This window comes from Podarcis muralis, chromosome 15 (genome assembly GCF_964188315.1).
Source record: "Podarcis muralis chromosome 15, rPodMur119.hap1.1, whole genome shotgun sequence".
NCBI lineage: Eukaryota > Metazoa > Chordata > Lepidosauria > Squamata > Lacertidae > Podarcis > Podarcis muralis.
In genome coordinates, this window is record NC_135669.1 from 34,348,740 (window position 1) to 34,367,400 (window position 18,661).

At 45.5% G+C, this 18,661-nt stretch overlaps 1 protein-coding gene across 1 annotated transcript in view; it reads right to left on the bottom strand.

Moving 5' to 3' along the window:
* The window catches only part of CASTOR2 (cytosolic arginine sensor for mTORC1 subunit 2), a 47,877-nt gene that overhangs the window by 12,016 nt on the left and 17,200 nt on the right, over positions 1–18,661 (bottom strand). Inside the window, exon 2 of the mRNA XM_028707847.2 lies at positions 16,445–16,515. Within this exon, the coding sequence (XP_028563680.1) occupies positions 16,445–16,515 (71 nt within the window). The remainder of the gene's footprint in view (positions 1–16,444; positions 16,516–18,661) is intronic.

The following is an 18,661-nucleotide window of genomic DNA, read 5'->3' on the forward strand; positions in this document are numbered from 1 at the left end:
TACCTTCTGCCAACCACTGGTGGAAAACATCTTGCAACACATACGGATTTCTGAGTAGTATTTTTGCTTTCACCCAAAGACTGCGAGGACTCAAAGCTCCTTTTCTCAGGCAAACAAAATGGTTTTGAGCTGCAGCACTCAAGAATAGATAGTGAAACAGACAGAGGCACATGGGATGCGTTCTTTGCCCCCATGATACCCCCCCCCCCAAGTTTGTAAAATGCCAAAACAAATTCCAAACTCTCCTGTACGCTTCATCTGTCCTGAGCGTACAAAAGGCAAAACAAAACCCAGAAGAATGCAGATAATGTCAACCTCACCTTACAGCCTTAAACTTCAAAATGCAAATGCGCCCTCAAAATTGCATGCATACAATTGCAAAATGCACCTCTCTCTCTCTCTCTCTCTCTCTCTCTCTCTCTCTCTCTCTCTCTCTCTCTCTCTCTCTCTCTCTGGTTCCACTTACCCTTGATCCCCACTGCCTTCCACCCCACAGTCACAATGGGCTGCACAGAGTACTCAAAATGACAGGTACGTTTCCGAGCACAATTCAAAGTGTTGGTGCTGATCTTTAAAGCCCAAAATGGCCTCGGCCCTGAAGGAGCGTCTCCACCTCCATCATTCAGCCAGACACTGAGATCCCGTGCCGAGGGCCTTCTGGTGGTTCCCTCCCTGTGAGAAGTGAAGTTACAGGGAACCAGGCAGAGGGCCTTCTTGGTAGTGGCGCCCACCCTGTGGAACGCCCTCCGGTCAGATGTCAAGGAAATAAACAACTATCTGATGTTTAGAAGACATCTGAAGGCAGCCCTGTTTAGGGAAGTTTTTTATTACTGATGTTTTAATGTATTTTTAATACTTTGTTGGAAGCCGCCCAGAGTGGCTGGGGAGGCCCAGTCAGATGGGTGGGGTATAAATAATAAATTATTACAGTATTATTATAACTACTGATGACTGATATTTCTTGCCCTGGAGCACAGTTGGATCCTGTTATCATAGGGGTGGGGATGAGAAAAGATGCAGTGAATTAAATATTACCACTTCCCCCCCCCAGGGCAGGGAGTGAGGATAGTCCAGGTGTACCCTGGACCTTAGAAGTTGGGGTTCATGCTCTCCTCACCAGAGGAAGAGGCTAAAAAAAATATGAGTTGAATGGAGGGTCTGGCTGGTGGTAAAGATGCTAACCTATCAAAGCAACCCTTGTACTGACAACACAGGCTTGGTCATTTGCTGGACTTCCTACATTCTGCAATGAACAACTGGGTGTTGGCCTCCCACAAGAGAGATGGAGTTGTCGCCTGATTTTGCAGTTTACCGGTGACTCCTGCTGTTCTGTCCCAGAATCCTGACACTTACAATCTAAGCAAGATGCCGGAACAAAAAGGAAAAGAGAGAGAAGCAGTCTCCAATTATTTTGGGCCGCTCGGCTTGCCCTGTCAACTCTCGCATCTTCTCCCTAAGTGGTTGGGAGAGAGGTGGTGCGTTGGAAAGGGAGATCACACCTGATGCTGTGAAGGTTGACACCAGTGGCCACCCATCCCGAAACACTGCAATAGAAACACCTTTAATAACACATTTCTGCAATAGTTCCAGCCGCTCTGGTTTCACAAACAGCCACATGAGGATGGGGCTGATGGAAGCGGTTTGTGAAATAAGTATGTGGTAACTCAGACAAGGAAAAACTGCATTCTGTACACATGCCTCACCTATCTATCATCTATCTATCTATCTATCTATCATCTATCTATCTATCTATCATCTATCTATCTGTCATTTATCTATCTATCTATCATCTTCTATCATCTCTCTCTCTCTCTCTCTCTCTCTCTCTCTCTCTCTCTCTCTCTCTTATCTATCTATCTATCTATCTATCTATCTATCTATCTATCTATCTATCATCATCTATCTATCATCTATCTATCTATATCTATCATCATCTTCATCTGCACCTTTCATTTAAATTCTGGGAATTGTAGTTCCATGAAGGGAATTAAAGGTCTCCTAACACCTCTCAGATGGGACATGGGTGGCGCTGTGGGTTAAACCACAGAGCCTAGGGCTTGCTGATCAGAAGGTCGGCGGTTTGAATCCCCGCAACAGGGTGAGCTCCCATTGCTCGGTCCCTGCTCCTGCCCACCTAGCAGTTCGAAAGCACGTCAAAGTGCAAGTAGATAAATAGGTACCGCTCTGGCGGGAAGGTAAATGGTGTTTCCGTGTGCTGCTCTGGTTCGCCAGAAGCGGCTTAGTCATGCTGGTCACATGACCCGGAGGCTAATAAAGCGAGATGAGCGCCACAACTCCACAGTCGTCCACGACTGGACCTAATGGTCAGGGGTCCCTTTACCTTTTTAACACCTCTCAGCACCTCTAACCAGTGCTTTTTTTCTGGGGGGACACAGGGGTATGCATACCCCTAAACGTTTTGTGAATCTTTGTACTTTTGCCCATTTACTGCATTTATTTTCCCCGATTTGAACTATAAAATGGTGATTTTCCTGAGTCAAAATGAGAGTACCCCTAAACATTTATAGAAAAAAAAGTATTGCCTTTAACAAACTTCAGTTCCCAGGATTCTTTGGAGGAAAGCCATAGGCTCCCTAAAATGGCACTATACTGATTTAAATGTACACAGCAGAGGGGGTCCAAGGGTGATTTAAAGTTCCAACCCCCACCAAGCTCTTTAGTTGACCCTCAAGCCACCATCTCTCTCAGCCATGCCAACCTGGCAGGGCTGTTGTACAAATGAACTGGGAAGGAGAAAACTACCATGATTCTCTTCAGAGAAACACAAAACAATATACATTTACATGCATAAACACACGTTGCTGACAGCACCTTTCCTTGGAAAATGGGATTTGCAAAAAACTGGGTGTAAATAAACAGCACCAGTTTTCCCCTCTCTTCCTCCTTCCATGGAAGTACAAAATTACTTTCCATGAATTTATAGTAATCCCTTTTCTTTTTCTTTCCTCCTTCTTTTTGTTACTTCCCCTTTTCATTTTTATTTAGACTAGTCTGTTTTCCATTGCAGGCTCCTCTTCCGGCCCAGGGCTGCCTCCAGCCATCCTCCCCTTGGCTAGCTGACTTTAACCAGAAGAGAATTAACCCTTAAGGTACACACAGGATGATCTCTGCTGTGGCACTTCCAACTCTTTGCATCCTCGAGGTCACAGGAGGTCCAGATCCTGGGTGTGAACAACTCCTTGCCCCCCCCCAGCCCTCCTGAATGCCTGGCCTGGGGACAGGATGCACTAAGATTTGCCAAAGTAGCCACAAAACCCGCCAAACAGGTCCTCGTGTCTCTATAATTAGACCACAAGGAGGCAGGTCTCACGTTTGGCTTCCGCGTATCAAGAATGTGTTTACATCAAAATCTGAGCCCGCAGAAGCCAACAGGGCAGCTGGATGCCAGCCAGGTGCAAGCATTCTTTCCAAGCACAGATGCCGCTCCGCATTTCGAAGTCCTGCTAATCTGATAAAGTGCCCGGGGAATTATGTGGGTAAACAATGCCAAGATGGGCTGGTAAGAGAGAGCAAGAAAAGGTGGAACACAGCTGGCTCCTAGGGAGGGAGAAAACTATCAGGGTGTACGCTGTTCCCTTGTGCCAGATACATACAGTGGTAAAGGTGAAGGGACCCCTGACCATTAGGTCCAGTCGTGGCCGACTCTGGGGTTGCGGCGCTCATCTCTCTTTCTTGGCCAAGGGAGCTGGCGCACCCGGGTCATGTGGCCAGCAGGACTAAGCCGCTTCTGGCGAACCAGAGCAGCGCACGGAGATGCCGTTTACCTTCCCGCCGGAGCGGTACCTATTTATCTACTTGCACTTTGACGTGCTTTCGAACTGCTAGGTTGGCAGGCGCAGGGACCGAACAATGGGAGCTCACCCCGTCGCCGGGATGTGAACCACCGACCTTCTGATCGGCAAGTCCTAGGCTCTGTGGTTTAACCCACAGCGCCACCCGTGTCCCACATACAGTGGTACCTCGGGTTAAGTACTTAATTCGTTCCGGAGGTCTGTACTTAACCTGAAACTGTTCTTAACCCGAAGCACCACTTTAGCTAATGGGGCCTCCTGCTGCTGCCGCACCACCGCCACACAATTTTTGTTCTCATCCTGAAGCAAAGTTCGGAAGTAGTACCTTGGGTTGAGAACTTTGCCCCAGGATGAGAACGGAAATTGCATGCTGGCAGCGTAGCAGCAGTGGGAGGCCCCATTAGCGAAAGCACGCCTCAGGTTAAGAACAATTTCGGGTTAAGAATGGACCTCCGGAACGAATTAAGTACTTAACCCGAGGTACCACTGTATATTTGTCTTCGTCAATCTGTTGCCCTCCAGGTGTTTCAAACAACAAGTTCCATCAGGCTGAGGATGACAGGAATTTTTTGACCAAAAGATCTGGGCTGCACAAAATTGATATATAATATATTGGCTCTCTGCAAGACACAAAGAGAGAGATTCATTTCCTCCTAGAAGTGGAATCATCTATTCATGCTTCACTGCATTAGAAGTTAAACCGGAGTATATTTTTAGTTGCCACTTTATTATGTAAGCTCCATTATATAACAAACTCTAGTTATGGGCATTCTGTTTGGCTCGCTTAAAGCATAGCAACGTTATGTCCAAACTGCTTTCCTTTGCTTTAGCCAAGAAAAATAAATTAAATGGGCCATACATTGAAATCCTGGCAAGGCTTTATTTTTATTTTTTTGAAGGACAGGCTGAGATCATTCTCATTTTTCTGGGGTGATGGTGTTGTTGTTGTTGCATATCTTCTACAAAACAAGTTATCTCTCACATGAGCACATGAAGTGGCTTGATATTTAGCCAGACTGTTGGGCTGATCTAACCCAGGGCTCCCAGGCTCTGAGTGGCAGCCATTCCCTAGAGTCTGGGGCAAGACTTTGTTGAGCAAGCTGGCTTCGCTAGAGATGCCAGGGCCGAATCTGTGGTGATGATGATGATGATGATAATAATAATAATAATAATAATAATAATAATAATAATAATAATAATAATTTATACCCCGCCCATCTGGCTGAGTTTCCCCAGCCACTCTGGGCAGCTTCCAATCAAGTGTTAAAAACAATACAGCATTAAATATTAAAAACTTCCCTAAACAGGGCTGCCTTCAGATGTCTTTTAAAAAGAAGATAGCTGCTTATTTCCTTCACATCTGAAGGGAGGGTGTTCCACAGGGCGGGCGCCACTACCGAGAAGGCCCTCTGTCTGGTTCTGCACAGCGTGGTGGATCTAGCGCCGAGCTAGAAGAGGGAGCTCCTATAGTGCAACATTTCATCCTTACAGCAGCCCTGTGAGGTAGGCTTCGGCGGAGAGGCAGCGAATGGCTTACAAGCAGCTGAACGGGGGACCTGAGGGCTCTTCCAGTCAAAGGCTGACATCAGGGGAGTTCAGACACTCAGCAAAAGAACACACAAAGGGGAAGGGGTATCATTTAAACCCTCTCTTCTCTGCCCACCACACCATACTGGAAATTCAGGAGTGCAACAAAATAAGAACAGATTGTTCTGGGATAGCTCCAGGATTGGCAGGGTGGGGGTCTTGGCAACAAGCCGTGTGTGTGTGTGTGTGTCCACAGACTTCTCTAGCTGCTGCATCAAGAACGTAATCCCCTCCTTGCACCTGAGTGTCAGGTGTATAAGTGTGATCCAGGGCATTGTGGGAAATTAAAATGGCTGTTTGCCATCACTGGCGAAGCAGCTGGCCAGGGGCTCAAGGCATCTAGCTGTGCCAGAGTTCCTTGCTCTTTATCCAAGGTTGTACAGTGGTACCTCAGGTTAAGTACTTAATTCGTTCCGGAGGTCCGTACTTAACCTGAAACTGTTCTTAACCTGAAGTACCACTTTAGTTAATGGGGCCTCCTGCTGCTGCCGTGCCATCGGAGCACGATTTCTGTTCTCATCCTGAAGCAAAGTTCTTAACCTGAAGCACTATTTCTGGGTTAGCGGAGTCTGTAACCTGAAGCACTGACGAGTAAAACTCATGACAGTCCCTTTGCTACAAATAAGGACTCTAGTCCTCATGGTTTTGAATAAGGGGCTAATTTAAAGAGGATCAGAGGAAGTTATTTTCGACTGGGTGAGATCACTGGTTTATCCAGCCTATTGTTTGCACTGACTGGCAGCTGCTGTCTGGGAGTTTCCCCCTATCCGACCCGGAAGCGCTGGGAACGGAACCCAGAACCTTTTCCACTGAGCCGCATCCCTTCCTCAAACTGGAACATCACTGCCAATGTAGCCTTGGAGATATATATATATATATATATATATATATATATATATATATATATGCAGGTTTTGGTGTCCTCGGGTATCTTCCCGTGTAAAAGTTGGGGTGTCTAGGCGACGTTTCGACGAGGTCTCACTCGTCATCTTCAGGCTGGTGCTTTCGGCTTCTTGTTACTGGAACAGAGCTCTGTTCCTGGAGCTCTGTTACTGGAACAGGCTCTGTTCCAGTAACAAGAAGCCGAAAGCACCAGCCTGAAGATGACGAGTGAGACCTCGTCGAAACGTCGCCTAGACACCCCAACTTTTACACGGGAAGATACCCGAGGACACCAAAACCTGCATTCCTGTACCCGTGAAAATCTACGAAAGCATATATATATATATATATATATACCCAAAACTTTATTACTGCACTGATGAGATGACACCACCATGGCTGTTGTTGATAACGGTTTGACTACACTGGCTTCACAGCTCAAGTACAGCACTGTGACTAAGCATGACTTTTATAACTCTTAACAAGAGGGTCAGTTCTATTTCCGACATAGGTGCCAGTTCCACGGCAGGGCGGGGAGGCAGAAAAAAGGCAGTGGCAGAGGCGCTAGGGAAGGGGGGGAGGAGAAGTATCATATGAGAAGCAGCAGACTTTCCCTCCATTTGTCAGGGAGCAAAAAACATAAAATAGGCAGACTTCCTTTTACATGTACAATCCTGCCCTACCCTGTCTGCAGCTTTGTGCCCTGTTGGGATAGATGCGTCCAGCAGGCCAGTGACCACAGAGAAAAGGGCGAGCAAGCTTGCTAGTAACACAGAGCTAATTGTCAGGGAGAACAGGGAAAGCAGAACCATAGAATTCTGGCACAGGAGACAGGTGTGAGCCTGGTACGAAAAATAGACGAACACGCGGGTGGCGCTGTGGGTTAAACCACAGAGCCTAGGACTTGCCGATCAGAAGGTTGGCGGTTCGAATCCCTGCGACGGGGTGAGCTCCCGTTGCTCGGTCCCTGCTCCTGCTAACCTAGCAGTTCGAAAGCACGTCAAATTGCATGTAGATAAATAGGTACCGCTCTGGCGGGAAGGTAAACGGCATTTCCGTGTGCTGCTCTGGTTCGCCAGAAGCGGCTTAGTCCTGCTGGCCACATGACCTAGAAGCTGTATGCCGGCTCCCTTGGCCAATAAAGCGAGATGAGCGTCCAACCCCAGAGTCGGCCACGACTGGACCTATTGGTCAGGGGTCCCTTTACCTTTTACCTAGCCTCCGGAAACAAACAGGAGGAGAATATCAGTCTCCCCAGGACACAGGCCATTTTTCAACAAGAGCACGAAACTGGCAAACCAGTAATTTCGTTGTCCCCGAGAGGGGGCAATGACAATAAAGATATTATTATTATTATTATTATTATTTTGCTCTCCATTGCCTCCCGGGACAGATGGGATGCCAACCATCAGGTCTAAATAAAGGGATCTCCCTCCTTCCCTGCCTGTACAAACATTAAAAGAGAAGGATCACCATGTAATATATTTAAGATCCACTTCCGAGGTTCCTTTCCCAGGGACTAATCCAGGTAAAGTGGATGGTAACTTGAGAGACATTGCCTTTTCAGTGGTGGCTCCTTATTTATGAAGCATGCTTCCCAGGTGGTCAAAATTGCGTTTAGATTTTAGGCAGGCTTATCTGGGATATTGAACAAGCGGGATGCACTCCTAAGCACATCTTGCACAGACTTGGTTAGAGAAGGCTTTTTCCTCACCAAGACTTTTAAATTGCCCAGAAGGTGCATCTGCTCCCTTAATTTGTCCTCTGAAATTATTTACAGAGTCCCACGCCAATATGGTGCCCCTTGGAAGTTGCTGGGCTCCCAGCTCTCATCCTCCTCAACCATTAAGCCATGTTGGCTGGGGCTGTTGGGAATTGTAGTTCAACAACACCTGGCAGTCACCAGATTGGGGAAGATCCACTTACTGACCACAAACTGTTCTTTCTGCAGTTTTATGCTTGTTCTATTTCTTTTCACTTTCTATTGCTTTATTTGGGTAGCTTTCACAGTAAGCTGCTTTGGAGATTAAAAAAAAAAAAAGAGAGAGAGAATTCAAAGAACAGTTCAGGTTTTTTTGGGTTTCTCTCCACGTTTGGTTCGACATGGGAGTCAAACGGAGGCTGAGCTTGAAAATGGAACAAGCTAAATTTTTCTCCCTCCATTGGAAGCTTGAACTGGAACCGGTTTGACTTCTTGATTGCTATACTTTGATGTTTCATCTGCTTCAGGGCTCAGCGATATGCTCTGGCCAATGCTTTGTGGGCGTCCTTAATTAGCAAAATTAATAAATAAGCCCTAATTGCAGGAAGAGAGTCCAGGGATCTATGCTTTAAGCAGACAAATATCCTGCAATATCCTGCCTCGCCGTCCCCTTTATTAATGCACCCCAAATAAATTATAAGGCAAGTCCTCTTCAGATACCAACAGCTTAACATGCTGCTTGGCTGCTGTTTATAAAACAAGATACAGCAGTTGGAACAGCAAGATCTCTGTTTGCATTCACAGCAAACAAAGTCAACTGGCAAACAAACAGGCTGTAATCGAGGGAGGTGGTTTGGTTTGTGTGTGTGTGTGTGTGTGTGCGCGCGCGCGTGCCCCCCCATCACTCTCCCCACTTCAGGCCGGCTACTTGGGGGGCAGAAGACTGAGAGACAGAAATAAATAGAGTCCTTGCTAAATGTAATTTCTTAACATCAAGGGCAACGTGAAGGTCACCAGCCCTGAATAACAGTCATTGTGGATGCGAGCAAAGGAAAGGGCTGGAAAATATTCCTCACCACGATAAAAATAGGGGGAGTTGGGGGGGAAGGAGGAAGAGAGCTTCCTTCTTGCACTATAATTCTCCACTTACTGTAGAACATTTTCTCCAGGTTCTCTGGGCATCCCTTAACACGGGGTGGGAGGAAATTCCAGACCAGTGGTCCATGTTTGGATTGCCAGATCTCAAAATCTGGACTTCCGTGGTCTCTGCAGGCCTCCCTGAGCTCCCCAGACCAAGCACATGCCCCAATGGCAAACAAGCTGCTATTGTGCCATGGCTAAGTTCCTGAGCTGCTATTGATGACTGCCTAATAGATGCCTTTCTCTAAAGCCTCCTTTCTTCCTCCCCCGTCTGCAGAAATGAAGAGAACTACAAGAGAGACTGCAGCCAGGCGGGCAAAGGCTGGAAGGGCCATAGCTCAGTGGAATGAAGAAGGTCTCAGGTTCAACCCCCAGCTTCTCCAGGTAGGGATGGTGGGACTATCCTGTGCCTGAAACCACCGAGAGGTGCTGCCAGTCTGTTTAGACAACATGGAGGAAGATGGACCAGTGCTTTGACTGGGTGTAAGGTACCTTAGACTCACCCAACCTGCCTGCCTTCCTACCAGCCTAGTATTTAAGTAAAGGTGGGGAACCTCACAGGCCACACTTGGACCACCAGGCTATATGGGGGAAGTCATGCTCATATGCCAGGGATCAGCAAACGTTTTCTGCAGGGGGCCAGTTCACTGTCCCTCAGACCTTGTGGGAGGCTGGACTATCTATCTATCTATCTATCTATCTATCTATCTATCTATCATCTATCATCTATCTATCTATATCTATCTATCTATCTATCTATCTATCATCTATCTATCTATCTATCTATCATCTATCTATCTATCTATCTATCTATCTATCTATCTATCATCTATCTATCAATCATCTATCTATCTATCTATCTATCTATCTATCTATCTATCTATCATCTATCTATCATCTATCTATCTATCATCTATCTATCTATCTATATCTATCTATCTATCTATCATCTATCTATCTATCTATCTATCTATCTATCTATCTATCTATCTATCTATCTATCATCTATCTATCTATCATCTATCATCTATCTATCTATCTATCTATCTATCTATCTATCATCTATCTATCTATCTATCTATCTATCTATCATCTATCTATCTATCATCTATCATCATCTCTATCATCTATCTATCTATCATCTATCCATCTCTATCTATCTATATTGGGGGGGGGGGAATTAACAAATTCCTATGCCCCACAATTAACCTAAAGATGTGTTTAAAATAAAAGCACACATTCTACTCATGTAAAAACACCAGGCAGGCCCCACAAATAACCCAGACATGCCCTCCCACCAGATGTCAAAGAGAAAAACAACTACCAGACTTTTAGAAGACACCTGAAGGCAGCCCTGTTTCGGGAAGCTTTTAACGTTTAACAAACTATTGTATTTTAATAGTTTGTTGGAAGCCGCCCAGAGTGGCTGGGGAAACCCAGACAGATGGGCGGGGTATAAATAATAAATTATTATTATTTTAAATAAAAGGGCCGATTAAAAAAAAAATGCCGATTCCTGGACCATCCACAGGCTGGATTTAGAAGGCGATTGGGCAGGATCCAGCCCCCAGGCCTTAGTTTGCCTACCCATGCCATACGCAATAAACATTAGGTGTGAAGTGGGTAAGGTTGGCACCTCAAAGGAACAAGGAGGAGCCAAGAGTGGTTTCCCAATGGTCCCTTTGCTGGAGCAAGGCGTGTCCCCACCTGCCCACCAGCTGATGGGTGCTCAAGGAGGGGGACGTGGTTTCCATTCAAAGCCACTGTTGTGTACTGAGTTGAATAGGATCCAAAATGCAGCAGTCTGATTGGCCCTAGAACAATAGGATCCAGAATGCAGCAGTCTGATTGGCCCTAGAACAATAGGATCCAGAATGCAGCAGTCTGATTGGTCCACAGGAGCCACCCAATCCAGCTCCAGGTGGAAGTGAATCCGCAACCTGATTGGCCTACAAGAGAATCCCGGAATTAGCCAATCTCGTGCGGCCCATTGTGTAAATAATGTATATAAAGCAGACATTCTGTGGGAACTTCCATTCCTCCTCACCACTATGAGCTGAATAAAGAGCATGAAGGAGACTGGCCACTTCCCCATAGCACTTCACCAAGCGGTCCACTCCATTGTATTATGCAACAAAAAGTATTGTTATCGTATACCGTAGATGCTGTGCCACTAATTTGCAACGTGTGCAAAGATAAGTATACATCATTGCTCTTTGCTGTAACTGTTATGTTTCTTATGGAACAAAATATAAACAAGCTGTGTAACCAGAAGAGGCCCCCTTTATGCAAGAAAGGAACTGGGCTGTTAGTGGTGGGAGCTGTTGCAGGAATTTATGTATAGGCTGGGGGGGGGGGGTTGCACCTCCAGCAGATATCATGCACATGCAGCCCACTACCAAAATGAGCACAATCACTTTTGTGACTTTTGTGATTTGTCCCCACAAAACACTTCATCACAGTTTCTTCCTATCTATTCAAAGGGCCTTTTCTGCATGATACCAAATGTAACAATTCACTGATAAATGTATCTATGCACTGGCTCACAGGTAAAACTTCAGAAATTCATATAGACATGTGAGCTCAGCTACTCAGCTGAGTGATAATTCCCGGCATCCTGATACCTGAGTGCCAGACAGGTAGCCATTCCAGAAATAACAAACCCAGATGGGTGTTTGGTGGAGGACAAGAACCTTAGGGCAGGGTCCAGGATGCTCAGATTACTGCCACCAGACCTCCCTTTCAAGATGTAACCATGATGTATTAGTGATGTAGTTTGGGGGGGTTGTAACATGGGGATTAGCAGCTAATAAAAGTTTGGGGGCTCTTTTGTTCGGGGCTTCCATCTTGTTCCACCTTGTGGTAGGTAGGAGTCCTGTCGCGACAGTCTTCAATAAAGACCAAGCCTACTGGCTGCTGTTTTGCTCTGGTATGCCTGGCTGGTGTCCTTGTTTTTGTCCAAGGGAGCCCTCAGATTTCTCCATTAACAGAGCTCTCTCTGGAACACCTTTCCAATGCACAGCTGCAATTTATTTTGCCTTTTCGCCATCAAATGAAGACCTTCCTTTAAAAGCAGATCTTTCCCCCCCGGTCTGTGGTTTTTGGTTGGCTCTGAAATACTTTTTCACGTAGAAAATGGTTTTTAATTTTTTTATATACTGTATTTTTCGCTCTATAACACGCACCTGACCATAACACGCACGTAGTTTTTAGAGGAGGAAAATCTGTAGGCATGCCACCCGTAGGCATTCCCTCCATAACACGCACAGACATTTCCGGTTACTTTTTAGGAGGAAAAAAGTGAGTGTTATGGTGCAAAAAATACGGTATATACACAGAACTGTATTCCCCCTCCCAATTTTTATTTATGATTTTCAGATTATAGCATTTCAATAATTTTACAGTCATTTTAACATTTCGAAACTTGGCTTCCTTCCCCCTCTTTCTGCGGTTCCTTAAATTTATTTTCAATATCTTCTGTATATCCAAATTAACTTAAATTGTTCATTTATTCATCTACTTTAAATATATACTCTTATTGAAACTGCAGGTTATTACAACAACCCTGCCAATGTTCTTATCTGTTTACAATATATCTGTAAATACTCAATATAACCATTTCCATTCCATGGAACTGTATTTCATTGATCGTACATATGGAATTGTGTTTTTTTGTAAGGAAATGTTCATGTTGTTGATGTTTTTCCTTTTTTTTTTACTGTATGTTTCGGGATGTTTAATGGCAGGTGCTTCAGAAACAGAACACTTTGGCCTGTTTGTCTCTCCCTCCTTTTCGCCTTCATTAGGTGACCCTGCATTCCAGGAGGGAGAAAGACTCTCTCCCCACAATTAAACGTCAGCTACTAACCTTGTACACCTATGTGCTCATTGCCCTGAGCAAATTCACTACTTTTGTGGCGGTTAATATATGCAATTTACAACCCCCCTCAACAACTTCTTTTTTTTTTAAACACCCCCACAAGGACTGCCCTCCACAATCTACAAAAGCATGCTATTAGTCAACCAGACACTAGTCAAGCCATGAAATTTCTGAATGATTAACTACTGGCTCCCAGCTAAGGTGAGGAAAAATGTATCTTTTTAAGGTGGCCCTAGCTATCAAAGTTCCCTCTAATTATCCCCTTGGCGTGCAGAAGTAGATTTTCACCGGTGTGCACATTTTTCAAACCCTAGAGGGAAGAACAGTTTTACATTTCAGTAGCATATGTGGAAAGCAACCATGAATACAGTTCTTAGCGTGGCCTTTAGGGCATTTGATGCAGCAATTCTTGCTGAAGCTAACAAGCTCTGAGTCAGGTCAGTTTTGACTACATGGGCAACTGCTCGGAAGCCCCATGGCAGGAGAGAAATGCCTTTTATCTATGTATATACTTACAAAACGCACTTTCATAAAGGAAAACAAAACAAAACTCCAACCAACAACAATTTTAAAATGTCAATCGAAGTTGGTTAGCAAACTAAGTTGACGGGTTATGCCAAAATGGCAAAGCTCACTGGAAAGATCAGGAACCAAGAGGAGAAAAACTTCAAAAAAGAATGGGAAAAAATTATAATTTATTTAGGAGACCCATGCAAGCAGATGAAAACATTACCAGGGTTTTAATCTCACTTGTAATGTAACAAACATTATGGACAATATGGAGTGATACAAAATATAGACTATGGAATAATATGCAGTTCTAAATGTTGGCAATAGGACCCATGGCGGGGGTAGGGGTGGGGAAGTCTCGAGATTCAGAGTAATATCTACATATGGATATGCATTTTGGTTGTTATGATGTTATATTTGTAAAATCAAATAAAAATGTTTTCAAAAAATAAATAATAATAAAGGTGTACCTATGTAACTTGGGTGGGGGAAAAGCTGGTTAGCAAAGAATCTCAAGGTTGAAAGGCCGACCTGAATAATGTTTTTTAGAAGGTGTCTGAAAACCAGCAGTGACAACTCCTGTTGAACCTCTACGGGCAAGGAGTTCCACAGGACAGGGCCTACCGCACTACAGGGCTCGGCCCCTGGTATGGGACAGCTGAAACCCAGGGTTGTGTGGGGCCACTAAAGGTAAAGGGACCCCTGACCATTAGGTCTAGTCGTGGCCGACTCTGGGGTTGCGGCGCTCATCTCGCTTTATTGGCCGAGGGAGCCGGCATACAGCTTCCGGGTCATGTGGCCAGCATGATTAAGCCGCTTCTGGCGAACCAGAGCAGTGCACGGAAATGCCGTTTACCTTACCTATTTATCTACTTGCGCTTTGATGTGCTTTCGAACTGCTAGGTTGGCAGAGCAAATGGGCGCTCACCCCGTTGCGGGGATTCGAACCGCCGACCTTCTGATCAGCAAGTCCTAGGCTCTGTGGTTTAACCCACAGCACCACCCGCGTCCCTTGTGGGACCACTGGAGGCACCCTATCAGACAGGGCTAGTCCAGGACGTTTTGCTACGTTTTCCTGGCCTGTGCATTCAATGGCAGTGCTCTGAGTACCACTGGTTACAACCCCAAGCCTCTGCACCGCCACCGTGGAAACCCACTGAGTTCCTTCCTCCTACAAGGCAACCCGTCGATTGCCACCATCTCCTCCTCTTCCTCCCGACTTAATGCTGATACAGTTCATTATCTTATGAAACAAATTGCTTCAAGTGAAGTGTGACATTAGCATGTGCGTGATTCTCCAGTTGCCGGCGCTATTAAAGTTTAAGATGCAATTAGAACAGAGGGTAGAAAATAGCTTTTGCCGAATATTTCGCAGGCCATTAGTTTGAAGGATTTTCCACACAATTTATCCCTGACATTTAAAAGTAGGAGGGCTAAGGGGGAAAAAAAAATCCACGTGAGGGACCTTTGCCGTTTTGATAAATGCAGTGTATGTCAAACCAGGAGCAGCCGCGGCCAGCAATTTAATATGCTCCATCGGTTGATGGTCTTGTTCAAAACCTGACTGTGCCCAATCAGTGCAAATCACCCCATTAGCAGAGGAGTTTGTCTTGCATTATTATGCACATGCAGTATTTCAAGATGCTAGCTCTCATTGAGGAAGGCCTCCTAACTTTCCAGGCTGGAGCAGTTAAAGACCAAACATTCCTCATCTTTTCCTCCCCCCCCCCCCCCAATTAGTTGAAGTTCTGGCACAGGCATAGGCAAACTCGGCCCTCCAGATGTTTTGGGACTACAACTCCCATCATCCCTAGCTAACAAGACCAGTGGTCAGGGATGATGGGAGTTGTAGTCCCAAAACATCTGGAGGGCTGAGTTTGCCTATGCCTGTTCTGGCATGTCTTCCAAGAGATCTGCAGGCCCTCCAAGTGTCCCTATTTTCCAGCGTCATTCCCTGATTTGATCCTAGAATGCCCTGCTTTTCCTTTCATCGGATAAATGTTGGAGGGTATGGAGTTGTCCAACCCCCAAGCCGTCTGAAGGCAGCCCTGTATAGGGAATTTTTTAAATGTTTAATTGTGTTTCTATATATCTTGGAAGCTACCCAGAGTGGCTGGGGCAAGCCAGTCAGATGGGTGGGGCATAAATAAAACAACAACTACAACAATAGAATCATAGAATTGAAGAGTTGGAAGGGACCCTAAGGATCATCTAGTCCAACCCCCTGCAGTGCAGGAATATGCAGCTGTCCCACATGGGGATCGAACCTGCAACCTTGGCATTATAAGCACCACACCCTATCCAGGTTTATAATAATAATTATTGAATAGGAATCCCTAATTTCGTTGGAGAAATGTTGGAGCATATGGAACTGGAGCTTGTTGAAAAGCTAAACATCCCACAGCCATGTCCATGTTCAGCCATGTCCGCCTGACAAACGTGGCCCACAATGGGAGGGGGAGGTAGCAATCTGGTCTGCCAGTCTCCCCACCACTGTCATACAATAATTTGGGACTGTAACAAAATGTTGCTGCGTGCAGTGATTCAAATCAGTGCACCAGCCAGCCGTCCGATCTTTCAACTACTCCATTCCATTCCCCATCAATGAGCATTCGGGGCCCATTGAGCATGTTCGCTCCTCACTGGGCTGGGGTGGTTTTATGTGTTTGTGTAGTGGTTGGGGAGACTCAAAAAAGGTTTGCTGCATTGGTCCCCCCCCCCCCATTTTTAAAGAAAAAATATTTGTGCAATCTATACAAAAATAGCACAACAGGGACAACATCAGCCAGCGCACAGGTTTTGTGGTGTAGAGGGAAGACACATTTGTAAGGTGGCAGGATCCTTCTTTAAATGTATTGCACAGGTGGGGTCCAATAACACTGAACTGAACTGATAAAGGAAGGAACATGAGGTGACCATCGATGTGCTCACCTAGAAAGCCTTCTTCATCCACTATGATGGTATAGTCCTCTGGCGTCTCTGTTAAACTGAAGAACTTGCACCTGAAATAGAGGGGGGGGGGGGAGATACTGCTTTAAGCATCTGGCTGAACATGAAACCCTAAGCATGCTTATGAAACACATTTCAGAGGCCAACACAACAGCAGCAACACAAGAACATCTCTTTGAGTGATAAAGCTGGAAGCCGCAGAGAGAGACATGCCTTGCTCTGTGCCAAACCTAAGCTAGACTTTGGGGCTTCTCTGGAAACAAGCGCAGAAGCAAGATCTGTCGAGGTGCTTCTGGTGTGACACCCTCTAGCTCAGGGGTAGGCAACCTAAGTCCTGGGGGCCGGATGGGGCCCAATTGCCTTCTCAATCCGTCCCGCTGGACGGTCCGGGAATTAGTGTTTTTTTTACATAAGTAGAATGTGTCCTTTTATTTAAAATGCATCTCTGGGTTATTTGTAGTGCCCGCCTGGTGTTTTTACATGAGTAGAATGTGTGCTTTTATTTCAAATGCATTTGTGGGTTATTTGTGGGGCAAAGTAATGCGTTCATTCCCCCCCCCCCCACAAAAAAATATAGTCCGGCCCACCACATGGCCTGAGGGATGGTGGACTGGCCCCCTGCTGAAGAAGGTTGCTGACCCCTGCTCTTACCTATGCTCCGGTTGACGCCCTCCCATCAGATGTCAAAACGATAAACAACTACCTGACATTCAGAAGACATCTTAAGGCAGCCCTGTTCAGGGAGGTTTTTAATGTATGATATTTTAGTGTTTTTTGGTTTCTATGGAAGCCGCCCAGAGTGGCTGGGGAAACCCAGCCAGATGGGCAGGGTACAAATAATAAATTATTATTATTATTATTATATACCTTCTGGAAAGAAGGTACAGGGTTATAAAGACGAGGACTAGCCGCCTGAGAAACAGTTTCTATTCAAATGCAATTTTGGTTTTAAACGCAGTGTAAGGTAGTCGCTATGGGAGTATATTGTATTTAATTATGGGGTATCAGAGTTTTTAGGGGGCTAACCAGGCTGGGATAGCAGGGTTGTTGGCTTTGAATGTCTGGTGTAGATTTTTTCAATTTCGTTGTTCTGTATGGGACAATGACAATAAAGATCATCGTATCGTATATGTAAATAACTAAAGATATGTAAATAACTAAAGATACCATACTCTCCATTGGCCTTCATTCTAAGGAAATCAAACTCTGGAAGAGGGTTTGGAACCCCTGGAGTCTCCCACCACTTGGGGATTGGGGTGGCATGTAACACAGAGTTTTAACCTTTTTTTTTTAACCCTGGGCATCCAGAAAAGAGGCCTTTGAAGATGATCTCAAGGTCAAGAATGTCAAGGTCAAGAGGCCATTCTTCAGGGAACCCAATCTCCAATCTCCTAAATGCATTAAAAATGTCAAATCCAGCCAGGAACAGGCAAGGAACCAACACAGATGATGTTGCTCTGATATATAGCATGCATCCTGATACGAGGAATTGTGTGTTCCCTTTTCCAGATTATACTGCTAGTGCTTTTGTCCATTTGTTGCACTGTGGAACAGAGGCTTTTTGACCGATACTCTGGCATGTCGCGCTAAATGGCAGTCGCACCAGTGGGCATGGTGAGATACAACAAGAGATGCCATTGGACAGAGCCCAGAACCAGACTGAAGCTGGTGCAGTCGCTTAAACATTGGCAAGGTATGGTTCCAACCTCCTGGTCCCAAACAGCAAGTCCCCTGCTACATTTTGAATTTGCAGTAGTCAGTGAATGGCTTTTTTTTTTTTTATTAAGCCTTTGCACACAACACATTTGGGACAGTCTAATCTGGAGTTTACCAGAGCATGGATAAATATTAGCTCAGAGAAGCTCAGCTCAGAGTTAGCAGGGTTAGGGAATCTGCTGACGAACCACATAGACGCTGTTCAGGCGTTCTGTCTGAAAGGGGATTTCCCAACACAAGTGGAGAGCAGAGATGGCGGAGTGGGGTGTGCCTCACTCCCACCCCAATGTCCCCACATGAGCCAGCCCTGACCAGGCCATGCTCAGCCTCCCTGGATTTAGTAGGAAGGTCTGAAGTGGTCACCTCAATGTGGTCATGCTGTTGCCAACTGCAGAAAAAGTGGCTGGGCTCATGAGGCACATTTAATGCCCTATAATGCCAACAAAGGTCCGTATAGTTAAAGCTATGGTTTTCCCAGTAGTG